General features: G+C 49.2%; 1 protein-coding gene across 2 annotated transcripts in view; it reads right to left on the bottom strand.

The window, feature by feature from the left end:
* Positions 1-12,564: 12,564 nt before the first annotated feature.
* UACA (uveal autoantigen with coiled-coil domains and ankyrin repeats) overlaps positions 12,565-16,848 on the bottom strand; it is a 75,480-nt gene continuing 71,196 nt past the window's right edge. For both annotated transcript variants that reach the window (XM_060259928.1, XM_060259929.1), the window contains exon 19: positions 12,565-14,865. In XM_060259928.1, coding sequence (XP_060115911.1) covers positions 14,794-14,865 — 72 coding nt within the window. In that variant the 3' untranslated portion in view covers positions 12,565-14,793. The remainder of the gene's footprint in view (positions 14,866-16,848) is intronic.

Below are 16,848 nucleotides of genomic sequence, written 5' to 3'. Positions count from 1 at the left end.
GGAGAGCCATGAATGGGGCTGTGGCTCAGTGGTAGAGCATCTGCTTGGTAAGCAGAAGGTCCCAGGTGCAATCCCCGGCATCTCCAACTAAAAAGGGTCCAGGCAAATAGGCGTGAAAAACCTCCGCTGGAGACCCTGGAGAGCCATGAATGGGGCTGTGGCTCAGCAGTAGAGCACCTGCTTGGGAAGCAGAAGGTCCCAGGTTCAATCCCCGGCATCTCCAACTAAAAAGGGTCCAGGCAAGGAGGTGTGAAAAACCTCTGCTGGAGACCCTGGAGAGCCATGAATGGGGCTGTGGCTCAGGGGTAGAGCACCTGCTTGGGAAGCAGAAGGTCCCAGGTTCAATCCCCAGCAGGAAATTTAGCCTTTCTTCACACTGAACAGGATCATCTGGATTGGGAGGCCACAAGGATACCCCCCCATTATTACATGCATTCAAGGATTTGGGAGGGCTCTTATTATTATGAGACACATTTGCCTCCTTGGTCGCTTTGTTCTGGCCTTTTCAGCAACTGCCCCATGCTTGTGAGGCTATGAAGACTTCCTGACTTCTCTGTGAAGCTATACGGCAGGGGTGGGGAACCTCCATCCTGATGGCTGTATACTTGATGTGGCCCTCGGGGATTGCTGGAGCGAATCGAGCCATGTGGCAGCCTCCATGCGGTCTGGCTGGCGGACCAGAATTGCTGCAGGGTCTGAAAAAGTTGCTGTCACAGTTCAGTTTGCCCTTGATTATCCCAGAGGGTGTGGCCTAATATGCTAATGAGTGTTTGACCTACTACTATGCTAATATTAGGGGATGTGGTCTAATATACTATTGAGTTCCTGGACCTATGTATTTGCCTGGACCTATGCATTAACACATCCACAACCAATGGGCACATCCACAAACCAATTGCCCTTTCATCACACCCCCTCCAGCCTACAAATAGCAGCTCTCCAGCAGCCCTGGCCCCACTCAATGCACAGCAGCCAAGAAGGTCTGAGCGCCTGCTCCAGCTGCAACGCCACTGAGGATGTTCTCCGCAGCTGAGAACGAAACGTCTGGAAGGAAAACTTTCTCCAGTAGAACACGGCACTTGAGCCCGAAAGATTCTACAAACCCTAAAGAAAAACAATTATTTGCATTAATTTGCTGGCCTGAATCATTCTCCCTCAGTGGAGCACTGTTTTTTAAGTTGATAATTTTTTATGGCCCGCAAATGATGTTATAAATATCCATATGGCCCTTGACAGAAAAAAGGTTTCCCAGCGCTGCTATACGGAGAACTATTCCAGAGAGTCTGAGCAAAAAGGAACATCCTTCTAGCTCTACATAAGCTACTTTTAGATTGATTTTAACAGTTTCAATGTGTTTTATAACCATTGTTTTATAAATCATTTGTCATTGTTTAATGTTTTTTACTAGGCTGAATTCTACACATTTCCATTGTATTTTATGCTGCTGTTTGTGGGGTCCTGGATTTGGCCAGGAGAAAGGCAAGCATGCAAATATTCTAAAACTAGAACTGCTGACTCAGGCTCTGATATCTGGCACCTTCTTCATAAATTGCAGTGAAAACAATCACCTGTAGAGGGACCCAGTGCATGGAATCTGCCCACGCAGGTGTAAGCAGACGTCTATCTTTACAAAAGAAGTGTTGGCAGGTGTGTATTTAGGGGAAATCTGGCTTCCCCTCATCCCACCACCACCACCACCACCCCCCCCCCCGCACCTTGTTTCATAGCATGGAGTGGTTGGCTACTTGAAACATCCTCTTCCTCTCCCAGCCTCCTATGAAACTGAGAATTTCCATTGCCTCTCAAGCAGAGAGGCTCCATTTCATTGGGAAGAAGAAGAGGAGGAGGAGGAAGATATTGGATTTATATCCTACCCTCCACTCCGAATCTCTCCATGTTCAGTGCCGTGTAGAGTGATCCGTTATGTGCTGAAGCGTGGGCTATGGACATATGAAGCTGCCTTATACTGAATCAGACCCTTGGTCCATCAAAGTCAGTATTGTCTACTCAGACTGACAGCAGCTCTCCAGGGTCTCCAGCTGAGGTTTTTCACACCTATTTGCCTGGACCCTTTTTTGGAGATGCCAGGGATTGAACCTGGGACCTTCTGCTTCCCAAGCAGATGCTCTACCACTGAGCCACCGTCCCTCCCCTCTTGGAAGAAGGTCATTACAGAAACAGTAACATATGCGTGTTGCTGTTGAGGCTATGTTCAACCCCACTGCTTAAAAAGTTCCTTTTGAAACCTGAAGCTCGGAAACCATGCGATTTGGAAGGTCAAAGACTATTTTACATGGAATCCCAGAAGCACTGGCACTTTAACAGACCTGCGGGAGCGGGCAAAGTGGTCTTAAGCATTTAAAGTCGGACTTCGACGTGCATACCTGGAACTTTAAACTTTTGTATAATATTGAGACTGTGAACTCCCCTATTCAGTTTTGTGAAGATTGGATATTTTTATGTTATTAATTACACGTTGTTGGTTTAAAAATATATATTTTTGCATATTGTATAATTATTGCTTAAGATATATTTTTCATTATTTTCCACAATTGTCTTGGTTATTCAGCTCACCCACCTGGGGATTGGCAACCCTGCTTTGCACACAGTCGTGTTCCAACTTGAAACCTGAGTTTTTGAGAAAAGTGTCACAGACAGCAGTCTGGGAGTTGGACTTCCTGCCAGCCGCCTCCTCTGCAGCTTGGCAAAGGCACGGTGGAGTGCAAGTTCTCAGAGAGATCCTGAAACATTGGATGGGCAGGCCAGGCATTTTCTGGCCCCAGACCATGGTTTGGATCGCTTGTAGCTGCCAGGTCGGCCCCAAATCTTGCACAGCCCCTCAAGGAAGTTTGGAAATGAAAGCAGAGAGAGGGGAAGCCACCCACGTGCTGCTTCAGCTGAGCCTGGCACTGCGGCTTCCTCGAGACAGGCTGCTTCTTCCTTCCCAGGAGCTCTTCTTCTTTCTTTCAGCGTGCAAAGAACGCCCTCTCTTGGTCACTGCCTGTTTTTGCTTCGCTTTCATCCCGCCAGCTGTGCAATTTGGAACTGGGTGACTGCCCCATCCTCATCCAGCCCACTCCTCTACTGAGCGATCTACAATCAGTGCAGCCACCTGCCGGATGTCTGTCTGACTTGCCTGCTTGGAAGACGCAAGAGTGTACAGAGTGTACACAATCGCCTTGCAGGAGAGAGGGAGAGAGAGAGAGAGAGAGAGAGAGAGAGAACCACGACTAATCAACATGTGCTATCAGCACATATCACCAAAGCAGGAAGAAGAAAAGGAAGAGGAGATTGGATTTATTCCCCACCCTTTGCTAGCCAAAAGAGTGGCTTACAAATCTCCTTTCCCTTCTCCTTCCTACAACAGACACCCTGTGGGGGAGATGGGGCTGAGAAAGCTCTCCCAGAACTACTTTTGAGCAGAACAGCCTTGAGAGAATTTGTAGCTGACCCAAGATCACATCAGCAGGTGTATGTCGAGGAGGAAGAAGACAGTAGATTTATACCCCACCCTTTTCCTGAATCGGAGTCTCAGAAGAAGGAGAGGAGGAGATTAGATTTATACCCCTACCTTCGCTAGCAAAAGGAGTCTCAGAGCAGCTCACAATTTCCTTTCCCTTCCTCCCCCACAACAGACACCCTGTGAGGCGGATGGGGATGAGAGAGCTCTCCTAAAAGCTGCCCCTTTCAAGGACAACTCCAGCAGCTGCAAGTGGAGTGGGGAATCAAACCCAGTTCTCCCAGATAAGGGTCTGCACACTTAACCACTACACCAAACTGACTCTCTAACAAAGAAAATTTATTTCTGTATGAGTTTCCATGGGTCACAGCTCACCTCTGCAGGTCTCCCATCCACCAGGTTCAGTGAAGTGCCAGCAGAGAATGTTTAATAGGATGCAATTTTGCATGTGGAAAACCCTTGATTTTTACAAACTGAACTATTTTGCAGTTTTCAGGACTCCAGTTTAAGATGCAGAAGCAGGAGGGGGTCAAAAAATCCCCTGAGGTAACTGATAGGAACTATTAACTTATTCAAGTCCATAGGTTATTATTATTTATGAATGTTGCGGTGCTTATGGATTTCAGGGATAGCTGAGGAAAATCTTAAGCACATCATTTGCATTTTGCAAGCAAAACCACGTCTCTGGGTTACAAAAACAAGTGCGGTTTCCTTTCCTGAATGAGCTGTCTTGAAAGCCACCCGCAGAACCATTATTTTCAGCGCCGCACATCCCCACTCAACAAGAAAGCAGAGAGAAATGAAAGGATGGCATGCGTAGATTTTAGGAGATGATTTCTTTGTTTCCGCGTGAGGGGAGAGCGAGAAGCCCAGGAGCTGGTTCCGCTACCACAGAGCAGCTCCTGCAGCAACCCAAAAGGCCTCTGTTCCCAGCCAAGCACAAATTGGGCTCAGAGTTATTCTGGATGAGATGAGGAGGGCTGTAGGGATGGAAGCCAGGCACCAACCCCGGGAAAGGGAAAGATTACGGAAAGTAAATGCAACAAAATTTCAAAGCCATTAAAAGGTAATAACGCGGCTAATGAAGAGAGGCCGTTCAAGCGACATCAAAGGCTCTGCAAGCACAAAGAAGCCGCAGCAAGGAAGAGTTCGCTGGGGTTGCCAGCCTCCAGGTGGGGGCTGGAGAACTCCAGGAATGGCAACTGATCTCCAGACCACAGAAATCACTTCTTTATTTAAAATAAATCCCACTTCCTGGGGCAGGGGGAATGGCTGCTTTGGAAGAACTGCATGGCATTCTTTCCTACAGAGGCCCCAACCCCTCCCTCTTCCAGGCTCCTCCCACAAATCTCCAGCTATTTCTGAACCCAGCTGGCAAACCTACTTACAGCTCCCCCCCCCCCCCACACACACACAACGGACCCCATGCCTAGGGTTGCCAGGTCTGTGTCAGAAAATATCTGGAGGCTTTGGGGGTGGATCCAGGAGAGAGCGGGGTTTGGGGAGGGGAGGGGCCTCAGCATGGTCCAGTGCCCTGGAGTCCCCCCCTCCAAAGCAGCATTTTTTCCAGGGGAGTGGATCTCTGCAAGCTGGAGATCAGTTGTAAAAGTGGGAGATCTCCAGGCCCCACCTGGAGTCTGGCAACCATACCCATACCCATACATCATTATCTGATTGGGCTGCTGCGCGAGCCAAGAATTCTGAAGCCTGGCGCTCTTGTAAAATGTATAAAGGAACTGTAAAGCTCGTGGAAGGTTTCATTGTGAAACAGGGAATTTAGTACAACCCTGCAGCATTGCACGGAGCATGGAGGCACACCATCCACCAGGCTGTCTCTTCCTTTGAGAACGCACGCATAGCTGGTCTCGAGGACAAAAGGAGATTGAGGAAGAATCGCACTGCTACAGCACCAACCCCAAATCAGACTTTTCCCTGCAGCCACTGTGGCCGGACCTGCCTGTCCCGCATTGGTCTTGTCAGCCACTAGCGAGCCTTCAGCAGTCGTGGACTACTGCACCTTTCTTAAATCTTCGTTCGCGAAGTCAAGCCGAGAGAGTAGCGTTGCATTTGTTCTTCGCTGAACAGGAGTATTTCCATCAAATTGTTGTCAAGATTTGGAGCTTGGGACTCCTGTGAATACTACTCCTCTGCCAGAACTCAGACCTCTGCACTGTAATTTTGGACGATTTCGCCTTTTTGAAACTGGGGTGCGGGTGTGGCTTCTATATTGTGATTGATTTCACATCATATTGCTATAAATATTTATTATAGTTTTTCTGTTTTGAGGCTGGTTACTCGCGGAGGGATTTACCTTTTTTCCTGCCCCACCTGGAGTCTGGCAACTGTACCCATATCCCAAGCGTACCCATATCCATAGCTCTGGCAGAGCTGTCCTTGAAAGGGCAGCCTCTGGGAGAGCTCTTTCAGCCCCACCCACCTCACAGGGTGTCTGTCGTGGGGGTGGGGGGAAGGTAGAGGAGATTGTGACCACTCTGAGATTCAGAGTATAGGGTGGGATATAAATCCAGTATCATCATCATCTTCTTCTTGCAAGACTAAAGCTCAGCTTCACAGGATGACTTTTTAAATGAAATGATGAAAAAGATTTTCTTGCATGAGCACAGCTTGCCTGCAGTGACACAGGGAAGCTCCTCGGGCTGTGGTGGCAGCTGCCACCGAAATAACTAAAAATCTACACAGCCTCCTAGAGACCTCGCTGAGCAAAAGTCCCTGCCCACTTTCTGATGATGCAGGGCAAGCCCTAGAGAAGGTGCCCGCGAGTGGCCCCCACCACCATTCCCAATCATTTGACTTCTGAATTCTCATTCAGCACGGCTGACCAGCAGGTTCTTGGAGTCTTGTCTGGATTAAGCTTCAGTTTGTTAGCCTGTCCCCAGCCACCCAAACATCCATCTGAATCAGCTCTGAAGAGGAGAAACATCAGTAAAGTTCTTTGGATTTTATTGGAATTATGGTTTACAGCAGGGCTTTTTTTTGAGCAGGAACGCACAGGAACGCAGTTCCGGCTGACTTGGCATCAAGGGGTGTGGCCTAATTTGCAAATAAGTTCCTGCTGGGCCTTTTCTGCAAAAAAAAAAAGCCTTGTGTAAACAATGGTGATGTCAGGGGGTGTGGCCTAATATGCAAATGAGTTCCTGCTGGGCTTTTTTCTACAAAACAGCTCTGGTTGCCAGCCACCCCAAGCCCCATCCTAGGGCAGGGGTGGGATAAATCTAATAAAATAAACACTGGAGTTGTAGTTTTGTGGTCTGCACAGTGTTTTTGGCACTATCAGTGTTCCAAGAGCTTTGCCAGATCCTGTTTCCCTTTCTCCCCTCCCCTCCCCTCCTGACCACTTGGGAGGCTAGATTCTCTTTGCAAACTTGCTGGTGCTTCATCTGTTGCTGAAGCAAATGCAGGCCTCAAACAGCTCCTAAATGGGGGGGGGGGGACTATGACACACCCCACTATTGTTTCTAATTTTTAGAATCTTTGGTAGGAATGTGCTCTCTCCAAAGCAAGATCTCTTTAATCAACAAACACAACAAACAGGAACGGCTTTGCCCAAGTATCTGTTCCATTCAAGAGCCCTGCTGGATGCAACCTGCCCCCCTCCCCCAAAAAGAGACTTATTTCCAGAAACAGAGGCTGAACTGAGAAGTATCAAACAAACAACTGGAATCCCAGCGGCATCTGAGATGTTGCAAGTGGGTGGCTGGGTAGAACAAAATTCAAAGATGAACCATTTTTTCCAAGGTAGAGGCTTTTGTAAGTCAAATTTCACTTCATCCATTGCAAATCAGCCAAAACGTTCCACCGGCCTTTATATCCGGGGCAGAAAGTGTTTGCTTGGCATCTGAAATCAACTCTTGGCTCTCAGCATCTGCCAGTTCAGCATTGCACTCCAAGCGTGTGTGCGAATTTGGGATTTTTCCTTGGTAGGGTGTGCCACCAGTAACGGGAATTATTTTCAACCTAGCCCCTTTTGGAAGCCAGCAAAATGACGTGCACAGGTGAGAAAGGGAAACCACACTGGCTTCACTTGTGATTGCACTCTCCATTTTGGCTTTCTGTTGAGGCTCCTCTTGTTGGCCAGAGCTGTAGCCCCCATATTGCTTTCTATGCAATATAGGTTTTACAGACTATATTTTATATTCTCTTATTGTGTGCATAAAGTTAATTGTATCTCTATGATTGCTACGGTCATGTCTTAGGTTTTATATATTATAACGCAAACAGAATTTAGAATTTAGGCTTTATTAATCTGTATAAGTACCCTTTTCATGGTGATGTTTGTATTATGAAGCTATTTGCAATAAAACCTATTTTGAAAATTAATAAAAATAAGTCGTGTGGGCTCCCCACCCCCAACTGCCTCTGCTCTCTGTATCTTATCTAGTCTGTGGTGGTGAAATGTGGGTTCCCCCTCCCCAGGAGTCTTTAGTAGACCACACCCTCGAAGATGCTGAGTTAAAGTACCCTCCAATAACCAAGCATAAATCCCAGAAAATAGGCCCTGAGAACAATCCAGCAGCTAGCGGAAATAAGGTTTTAAAAAGGTAAAGGTAGTCCCCTGTGCAAGCACCAGTCGTTTCTGACTCTGGGTCAGAAACTTTTCCCCCCAGCAACCTCAGAAGGAAGGAAGGCTGAATCAACCTTGAGCCGGCTACCTGAACCCAGTTTCCACTGGGATCGAACTCAGGTTGTGAGCAGAAAGCTCAGACTGCAGTACTGCTGCTTTACCACTCTGCGCCACGGGGCTGCTAGAAATAAGGTAGAAGCAGCAAAATTTAAACTGCTAATTCTATCCTTACAAAGAGCTTCTACAGTCGCCTTCCTGAGGAGTGGTCCAAGATGGCGGACCTCAGAACAGCCTGACAGAGCCTGAACTTGCTATCTGATGTGCTCTTTTAAGCAGCACTGCTTGCTAGTTCCTGGCCCAAAGGATGTCTGCCTTGTCTCAACCAAGGCCAGGGCCTTTTCGGCTCTGGCCCCTGCCTGGTGGAACATGCTCCCAGCTGAGATCAGGGCTCTCCAGGAGCTATTAGAATTCTGCAGGGCCTGTAAAACAGAGCTGTTCTGGCAGACGTCCAAATGACACCGGCCTTCCCTGCTTGACTCGATCAACTTGCTTAGTCCTTCTCATCTGTCACAGGGCACTGCTTATACCAACACGATACCACTATTGTCTGATTCTGGGTATTCGGCGAAAACGTGCCCTCCCTGGCCCTGTTGCAGCAAGCCCTCTAATTAGGAGCTGTCAAGCTGCCATCAGGTATTATTTTAAGTAATTTATTCAGGATGAAATGAATGGATGTTTTTATGAATTGTTATTTATTGCTTTATTATATGCCGTGAGCCACTCTTAGCCTCCTGGCGGGATATAAACTGAATAAAACAAACATGGTCCAACCAGCCTCACGTATCAGTGGATTTTCCTGTAGTCAGGGAGTTCTCTCATCAAGCCAATCAGAATTCAGCGGTGCCAGCTCAAAGTGCAGAGAATCATAGAGCCAGTTTGGTGCAGTGGTTAAGTGCACGGACTCATATCTGGGAAAACTGGGTTTGATTCCCCACTCCTCCACTTGCACCTGATGTAATGGCCTTGAGTCAGCCAGAGCTCTTGCAAGAATAGTCCTTGAAAGGGCAGCTTCTAGAAGAGCTCTCTCAGCCCCACCCACCTCACAGGGTGTCAGCTGTGGGGGAAGGAGATAAAGGAGATTGTAAGCTGCTCTGAGACTCTGAGTACAGCCAGTTTGGTGTAGTGGTTAAGTGCGCAGACTCATATCTGGGAAAACCGGGTTTGATCCCCCACTCCTCCACTTGCAGCTGCTGGAATGGTTTTGGGTCAGCCAGAGCTCTCTTATCTGGGAGAACCGGGTTTGATCCCCCACTCCTCCACTTGCACCTGCTGGAATGGCCTTGGGTCAGCCATAGCTCTTACAAGAATAGTCCTTGAAAGGGCAGCTTCTAGGAGAGCTCTCTCAGCCCCACCCACCTCACAGGGTGTCAGCTGTGGGGGAAGGAGATAAAGGAGATTGTAAGCTGCTCTGAGACTCTGAGTAGAGCCAGTTTGGTGTAGTGGTTAAGTGCATGGATTTATATCTGGGAAAACCGGGTTTGATCCCCCACTCCTCCACTTGCACCTGCTGGAATGGCCTTGGGTCAGCCAGAGCTCTCTTATCTGGGAGAACCGGGTTTGATTCCCCACTCCTCCACTTGCAGCTGCTGGAATGGCCTTAGGTCAGCCAGAGCTCTCTTTTCTGGGAGAACTGGGTTTGATTCCCCACTCCTCCACTTGCAGCTGCTGGAATGGCCTTTGGTCAGCCAGAGCTCTCTTTTCTGGGAGAACCGGGTTTGATTCCCCACTCCTCCACTTGCACCTGCTGGAATGGCCTTGGGTCAGCCAGAGCTCTCTTTTCTGGGAGAACCGGGTTTGATTCCCCACCCCTCCACTTGCAGCTGCTGGAATGGCCTTGAGTCAGCCAGAGCTCTTGCAAGAATAGTCCTTGAAAGGGCAGCTTCTAGGAGAGCTTTCTCAGCCCCACCCACCTCACAGGGTGTCTGTTGTGGGGGAAGGAGATAAAGGAGATTGTAAGCTGCTCTGAGACTGATTCAGAGAGAAGGGCAGGTATAAATCTGCAGTCTTCTTAGAGTTGGAAGGGACCTCCAAGGCCATGTAGTCCCATCCTCTGCACAATGCAGGGAACTTTCAGCTACCTTCCCCCCACTACACACACACACAGTGCCCCTGCTCCAAGCCCAGATGACAACCCCTCCAGGATCCCTGGCCAAACTGGTGTGGAGAAAAGTTGCTGCCTGACCCCAAAGTGGCGCTCAGCATTTCCCTGGGCGTGTAAGAAGGGGCCACGAGAACGAAGCCCCGCTGCAAGCCTTCCTGCCCTCATGATCTGGTTTTCAAGGCAGGAGACATTCAGGGGTGGGTCACCATTGCCTGCCTCTGCATAGCCATCCTGGTCTCCTTCAGTGGCCTTCCATCCAAGGAGTCACCACGGCTGACCCAGTTTAGCTTCCCAGATCCGATGAGATCAAGTTAGCATGGGCAATCCAGGCCAAGGGCAAGAGTTGTGCAGAAGTGGGAGGGACGGTGGCTCAGTGGCAGAGCATCTGCTTGGGAAGCAAAAGGTCCCAGGTTCAATCCCCGGCATCTCCAACTCAAAAGGGTCCAGGCTGGAGACCCTGGAGAGCCATGAATGGGGCTGTGGCTCAGTGGCAGAGCATCTGCTTGGTAAGCAGAAGGTCCCAGGTTCAATCCCTGGCATCTCCAAAAAAGGGTCCAGGCAAATAGGTGTGAAAAACCTCCGCTTGAGACCCTGGAGAGCTGCTGCCAGTCAGGGGAGGGATGGTGGCTCAGTGGTAGAGCATCTGCTTGGGAAGCAGAAGGTCCCAGGTTCAATCCCTGGCATCTCCAAAAAAGGGTCCAGGCAAATAGGTGTGAAAAACCTCAGCTTGAGACCCTGGAGAGCCGCTGCCAGTCTGAGCAGACAATACTGACTTTGATGGACCGAAGGGGGGTCTGATTCAGTATAAGGCAGCTTCAGATGTTCATATAAGAGCTTTGCCCTTGCCTGCCTCTGTGTAGCGACCCTGGGCTTCCCCCCTCCAAGGACTAACCATGGTTGACCCAGCTTAGCTCCCCAAATCCGATGAGATCAGGCTCACCCAGCCCATCCAGGGCAGAGCTGCAGAAAAGCCGGTGTTATTGCAGAACCACACCTATCCTTCCAGAACTGCTCCCTCGGGAGCGGGAGTCCTTGGATTGCCTGAAAAGGGCAGGCTCTGAAAATGCTTGGGCTGACTTGAAACGAGTGCCCATAGTTTAAACCAGGGGTGGCCAAACATGCTTAATGTAAGAGCCACATAGGATAAGCATCAGGTGTTTGAGAACTGCAAGGCATGAATGTCAGATGTTTGAGAGCCACAGGACAGGAAGGAAAGCAGGCGGTCAAATAGATGGGGGATGGAGAGGTGGAAAGAAAGCAACTTTAACTTTAAAAGTGTTTTCCAAGCTGTTGTCTGGCTTGGAGAAGTGATTTAAAGAATCTGAACCGATTCCGCAGGGCTTGCAAAACATTTCTTTTCCAGCTGGCTTTCGAGATAGAACCTGATTAATCCGACGTGTGGACATCTAGCCATCTCGTGGATATTATGATTACAGTATTTTAGCACCTATTCTATGTATTTTATGTATTTTATCTATTTTAAATAATCACTATGTAATTGATATATTTAAAATTGCTTATATTGTTTTGGATGAATCATGGGATCCCCATGTCTGTTAGCCGCCCTGAGCCCGCCTTGGCGGGGGAGGGCGGGATATAAAAATAAAGTTTATTATTATTATTATTATTAAAGAGAGAAATGCCTTCTCCAAGCCAGCCGATGGGGCAGTGGGGGCTTCAAGAGCCACAAAATATGTGTGGAAGACTCGCATGTGGCTCCCGAGCCAGTTTGGCCACCCCTGGTTTAAATGGAGGAAGAACAAGCAAGAGATTCCTTCCTGCTACTACTTCATTTCCCAACAAATACAAGGTCACTCTTTGCTCTGAAAACGGCAACTCAGGGGGCTTTCCAGAAGCGTGAGGGGGCCCACTCCATCCCAGCCTCCCGGACCTGCGGCTGGACAATGGAGGGAGTGCCTGCTTTCACTGCACCCCACTTGCAGGCAAGCTTAGTGTCTGCTGTGAAGCTCCCTACAGGGTGCCCTGAGAGATGCCTTGAGTTACCCCCAAGAGCCAGTTTGGTGTAGTTACCCCAGAAGAGAGCCAGTTTGGTGTAGTGGTTAAGTGTGCGGACTCTTATCTGGAAGAACCAGGTTTGATTCCACACTCCTCCACATACAGATGCTGGAATGGCCCTGGGTCAGCCAGAACTCTTTCAGAGCTGTCCTTGAAAGTGCAACTTCTGGGAGAGCTCTCTCAGCCCCACCCACCTCACAGGGTGTCTGTTGTGGGGGGAGAAGGTATAGGCGATTGTAAGCCACACTGAAATTCAGAGTATAGCGCAGGATATATATCCAATATCTTCTTCTTCCTTTCTTCCCCCCACCCCCCATCAGCATAAAGCGGGACACGCTCAGCAACTGCACAGAAGATAAAAACTTTTATTGATATGTAATGCAGGGAAGAGAGAATAAAAATACGCAAAACGTCTTCCCTTGTAAGAAAAGTTATAGCGACCATGGCGTTAGTACGAAGATATCAAAACCACCAGATATCAAAAGTGCTGGTAAGAGGAGGAAGAAGTACATTTGGCCGGCCGGGTTCCACGCTGGGCTTCCTTCGGGGAGAGGCAGTGAGTAGCTGTCATCTTCTTTCTCTCCCCTACCTGGAACAGTTTCAAGGCAAGCTCTTTGGGGGGGGACTGCTGGTGACAGGGATAACCCCCCTTCGAGGTGATAACCCCCCCTTGAGCCAGGCGGGCTCTGAGGTCAGGTCTTGGCTCCTGTGGATATTGGCAGCTCCCTCTGCCCCTTGCAAGTCCAGCAACTGGCAGGGGTGGCACTTGTGGGAATCAGATCCAGGATCTCTTCTTCAGCACCAGCCTGGGAAGATGCAGAAGGGCCCCCCTGGGCAGAATGGCCTTTGAGCAGAAACATATTTTTGGCCTGGCGCCGCTCAGGGCACTAAAACGAGGCAGTTGGCATTTCTAAAGCAGCCCCCTTTGTAACGCTCCCCAGTTTAAGAATTTTGGCTTTCCCAGAAATCCAGGATTCGGGGTTAGTCTTTGGAATACTTTAAAAAAACGGCAAGAGAAGAAAGAAAAAAGAAGAAGCGGCCCTGCTGTGTTTCTCATACAACACAAGACAGCGAGCCGGCTCTCTCTCCCTCTGACATATGCATCCCCCTGCATAAATAAAAGCCAGCAGCATGTATTATAATACATAATTTACAAAATCTAGTATTCAGAAGCAGAAAAGAACATGGGTTAGGCGCTGCTAACGATCAAATGGCAGCTGCGTCCGGCTCTGGTGAAGGCCTTTTAAGTGATGTTCGGAGCAACTGAGCCCGTTTTTGGCGTAGGGGAATATGCAAGAACACAATCCCCACTAGACTCGATATGCTGCACAAGCGCTGCACAAGAATGCAACAACTCCAGGAGACCAGCGCAGGAGAGGGTCCAACTGGGCTTGTGCCTTAATGTGTTGTTGGCATCCGCTCCCTTGAGCAGAAAAAAAGAGGTGGCAGAAAGCCCACAGAGAGAAGGGCACAGTCAGTTACCTGACAGCTTCAGCTACTTGCAGTTATTTCCCCTCTCCCTTGACGCTCATCTTTGCTAAGCCACACACATCTGAGCAGTCGGCAAACGCTTCTCCCTGCCCACTTCAGTACAACTGGGGGGGAGGGGGGGGGGAAGAGGGAGGGCAGCTTATCACAAAACCCCAGAACTTCACATGCCAGGCCTGTGCGTCATTTGCTTCAGCAGATATTTCCTGGAAAAAGTTTTTGAGATTGTTCCAACGGTTGCTTTCATACTTCAGTAAAAGCTGCCCCCCCCCGCCCCGTTCAGAGATTTCTCTCACGCCATGTGCTGCTTCAGTCTGAGGGAAGGCGGCAACTTCTCATCTGCAATGATTCCGGTCTTGCTATTTCTGAAACATGGAATCAGAGGGATGAAGAACCCGAGGGGGGTGGGGAGTGGAATACCTCTTGTAAAAAGAAACATACAACAGTTCTTGTGTTCCGTGAAGTTCTTACATGTAGAGAGGGCTAAAAAGGCACTGCTCCTGACAAGTTACTTTGGAAGATGCAACTTGGCCAGCCAAGTTGCAAGACACCCTGTGTGCCGCTGCCTCTGGTTCTTTCCTGACCGCTGTCGCTACAGAGACGATCGCACTTGACGCGACTGCTCAAGTCTTGTCTTAAAAAAGAAACCCATTCTGAAAACCAAGAGGACAGGATTTGGGCTGCGGTGACTTCGGTTCGTGACTCCTGTGCTTGTTCATATTCTGAATTTTCTCAACGAGGCTTTGTTGAGGCAGAGAAAGCTTTTTTTGAGGTCAATCAGACATTTCAGAACTTGGCTTGCTGTCATCATTTTGACTACCAAAAATTAAGGCCTGAACTTCTGCCTTCCAAACAGGCAAATTAAGAAGCTCCGTCAGTGAACAGCAGCCCCTTTTTGCACTTTTCAAAAAACATAAGTGCTCCCTCCCCTCCCCTCCCCACCGCCACGCTCTTGACAGAAGAGGGAGGGAGGGAAGGAGCGCCTTCAACCATTACAGCCAGAAAAGCCTAAGAAAGAAAGAAGCCCTGAAAGGTTAGTACGTTTTACAGCTGCCTCGGGACTCTTAACAGAAGCAGCGGCCCCCATTAGCAGACGAGCCCTTGCCGCATCCGCAAGATTTGAAGTAAGGCTGCCTGAACATCTTCATCCATGTGACCCTGAAAAATCAAGAGAGAGACACACAGTAGAACCGGGAATTTCACACTCTAAGCCAGGGGTGTCAAACATGCAGTTCAGGGGCCGAATCAGGCCCCCGGAGGGCTCCTATCAGGCCCCCAAGCAACTGGCTGTCATCTGCTTCCTTCTCCCGCTCTCTTCCTTCCTTCTGCATCACAGCTTGCTTTGCCAGGCTTTGCTCAATTGCACAGGAGCTACAGAGCAAAATCTCTACTTTCTCCATTGGCTGAGGCTCCTCTCTTGAGGAGGAAGGGGGGAGGAATAGCTTGCTTTGCCAGGCTCTCTCAATCGCACAGCAGAGCTACTGAGCCAAGCCTATCTTCCTTCTATTGACTGAGGCTCTTCCACCACTCCCCGCCCCAGTCCCCTGGGGAAAGAAGGAAAGAGCCAGAGCTTCCTTTGCCCGGTTCCCTGGTTCCCATGGGAGAAATACAAAGAAGGCAACTTTAAGACCAATGAGTGCTAACGTTTTAAGCTTGTTTTAAGTTTTTAAAAAATATATATTTGTCTGTGTTCTTTATAAAAATTTATATCTCTGCTACGTAATCTTAAATAGGTACACACATGCCCTAACCCAACCCGACATGGCCCAGCCCAACATGGCCTCATTTATGTCAGATCCGGCCCTCATAACAAATGAGTTCGACACCCCTGCTCTAAGCTACCTCCACACTCCAACCAAAGGGAATCCATTTGATACAGCTTTTGCCTAGAAACCCCAGGGGGCAAATTGCAGCCCTAAGTAAGGGAGGCCATGTTGGATCAGCCAATGGCCACTCCAGTCCAACATTCTGTGTCCCACAGTGGCCAAAACCCCCCCAGGTGCCATCAGGAGGTCCATCAGTGGGCCAGAACTCCAGAAGCCCTCCGACCATTGCCCCCTAAGCACCAAAATACAGAGTATCACTTCCCTAGACATGAAAACATAAGAGAAGCCATGTTGGATCAGGCCAATGTCCTCTCCAGTCCAACACTCTGTGTCCCACAGTGGCCAAAACCCAGGGGCCATCAAGGGGTCCAGCAGCAGGGCCAGAACTCCAGAAGTCCTTCTCTTAGAGAATCTACGCTAGCCCTTCCTCAATAGCCCTGTGCCCCCATACCCATTTTATTTCATTCAAACTGCTCAAATATTTGTTGAGATCAGCTCACTACAACATCAGACCACAAACTGACGCTTCCCCAAATTCAGTTGGGTAGCCAAGTTGGTCTGAAGTAGCAGAACAAATTGAGAGGCAACTTTAAAACGAACCAAGTTTTATTCAAGCTATAAGCCCTCAGGTGCTCGCACACTTCTGGTAAAGTCCATACAGATTTACTGCTCGCCCTCTAGCTATATGGAGAGCCAGTTTGGTGTAGTGGTTAAGTGTGCGGACTCTTATCTGGGAGAACCGGGTTTGGTTCCCCACTCCTCCACTTGCACCTGCTGAGATGGCCTTGGGTCAGCCATAGCTCTGGCAGAGGTTGTCCTTGAAAGGGCAGCTGCTGTGAGAGCCCTCTCCAGCCCCACCCACCTCACAAGGTATCTGTTGTGGGGGAGGAAGGTAAAGGAGATTGTGAGCCGCTCTGAGACTCTTCGGAGTGGAGGGCGGGATATAAATCCAATATCTTCATCTACCTCACAGGGTGTCTGTTGTGGGGGAGGAAGGGAAAGGAGATTGTGAGCCGCTCTGAGACTCTTCGGAGTGGAGGGCGGGATATAAATCCAATATCTTCATCTACCTCACAGGGTGTCTGTTGTGGGGGAGGAAGGGAAAGGAGATTGTGAGCCGCTCTGAGACTCTTCGGAGTGGAGGGTGGGATATAAATCCAATATCTTCATCTACCTCACAGGGTGTCTGTTGTGGGGGAGGAAGGGAAAGGAGATTACGAGCCGCTCTGAGACTCTTCAGAGTGGAGGGCGGGATATAAATCCAATATCTTCATCTACCTCACAGGGTGTCTGTTGTGGGGGAGGAAGGGAAAGG

Source organism: Heteronotia binoei, chromosome 19 (genome assembly GCF_032191835.1).
Source record: "Heteronotia binoei isolate CCM8104 ecotype False Entrance Well chromosome 19, APGP_CSIRO_Hbin_v1, whole genome shotgun sequence".
NCBI classification, from domain to species: Eukaryota; Metazoa; Chordata; class Lepidosauria; order Squamata; family Gekkonidae; genus Heteronotia; species Heteronotia binoei.
Note: the sequence above shows the minus strand (reverse complement) of the source record. Positions and strands in the feature narration are given on the sequence as shown.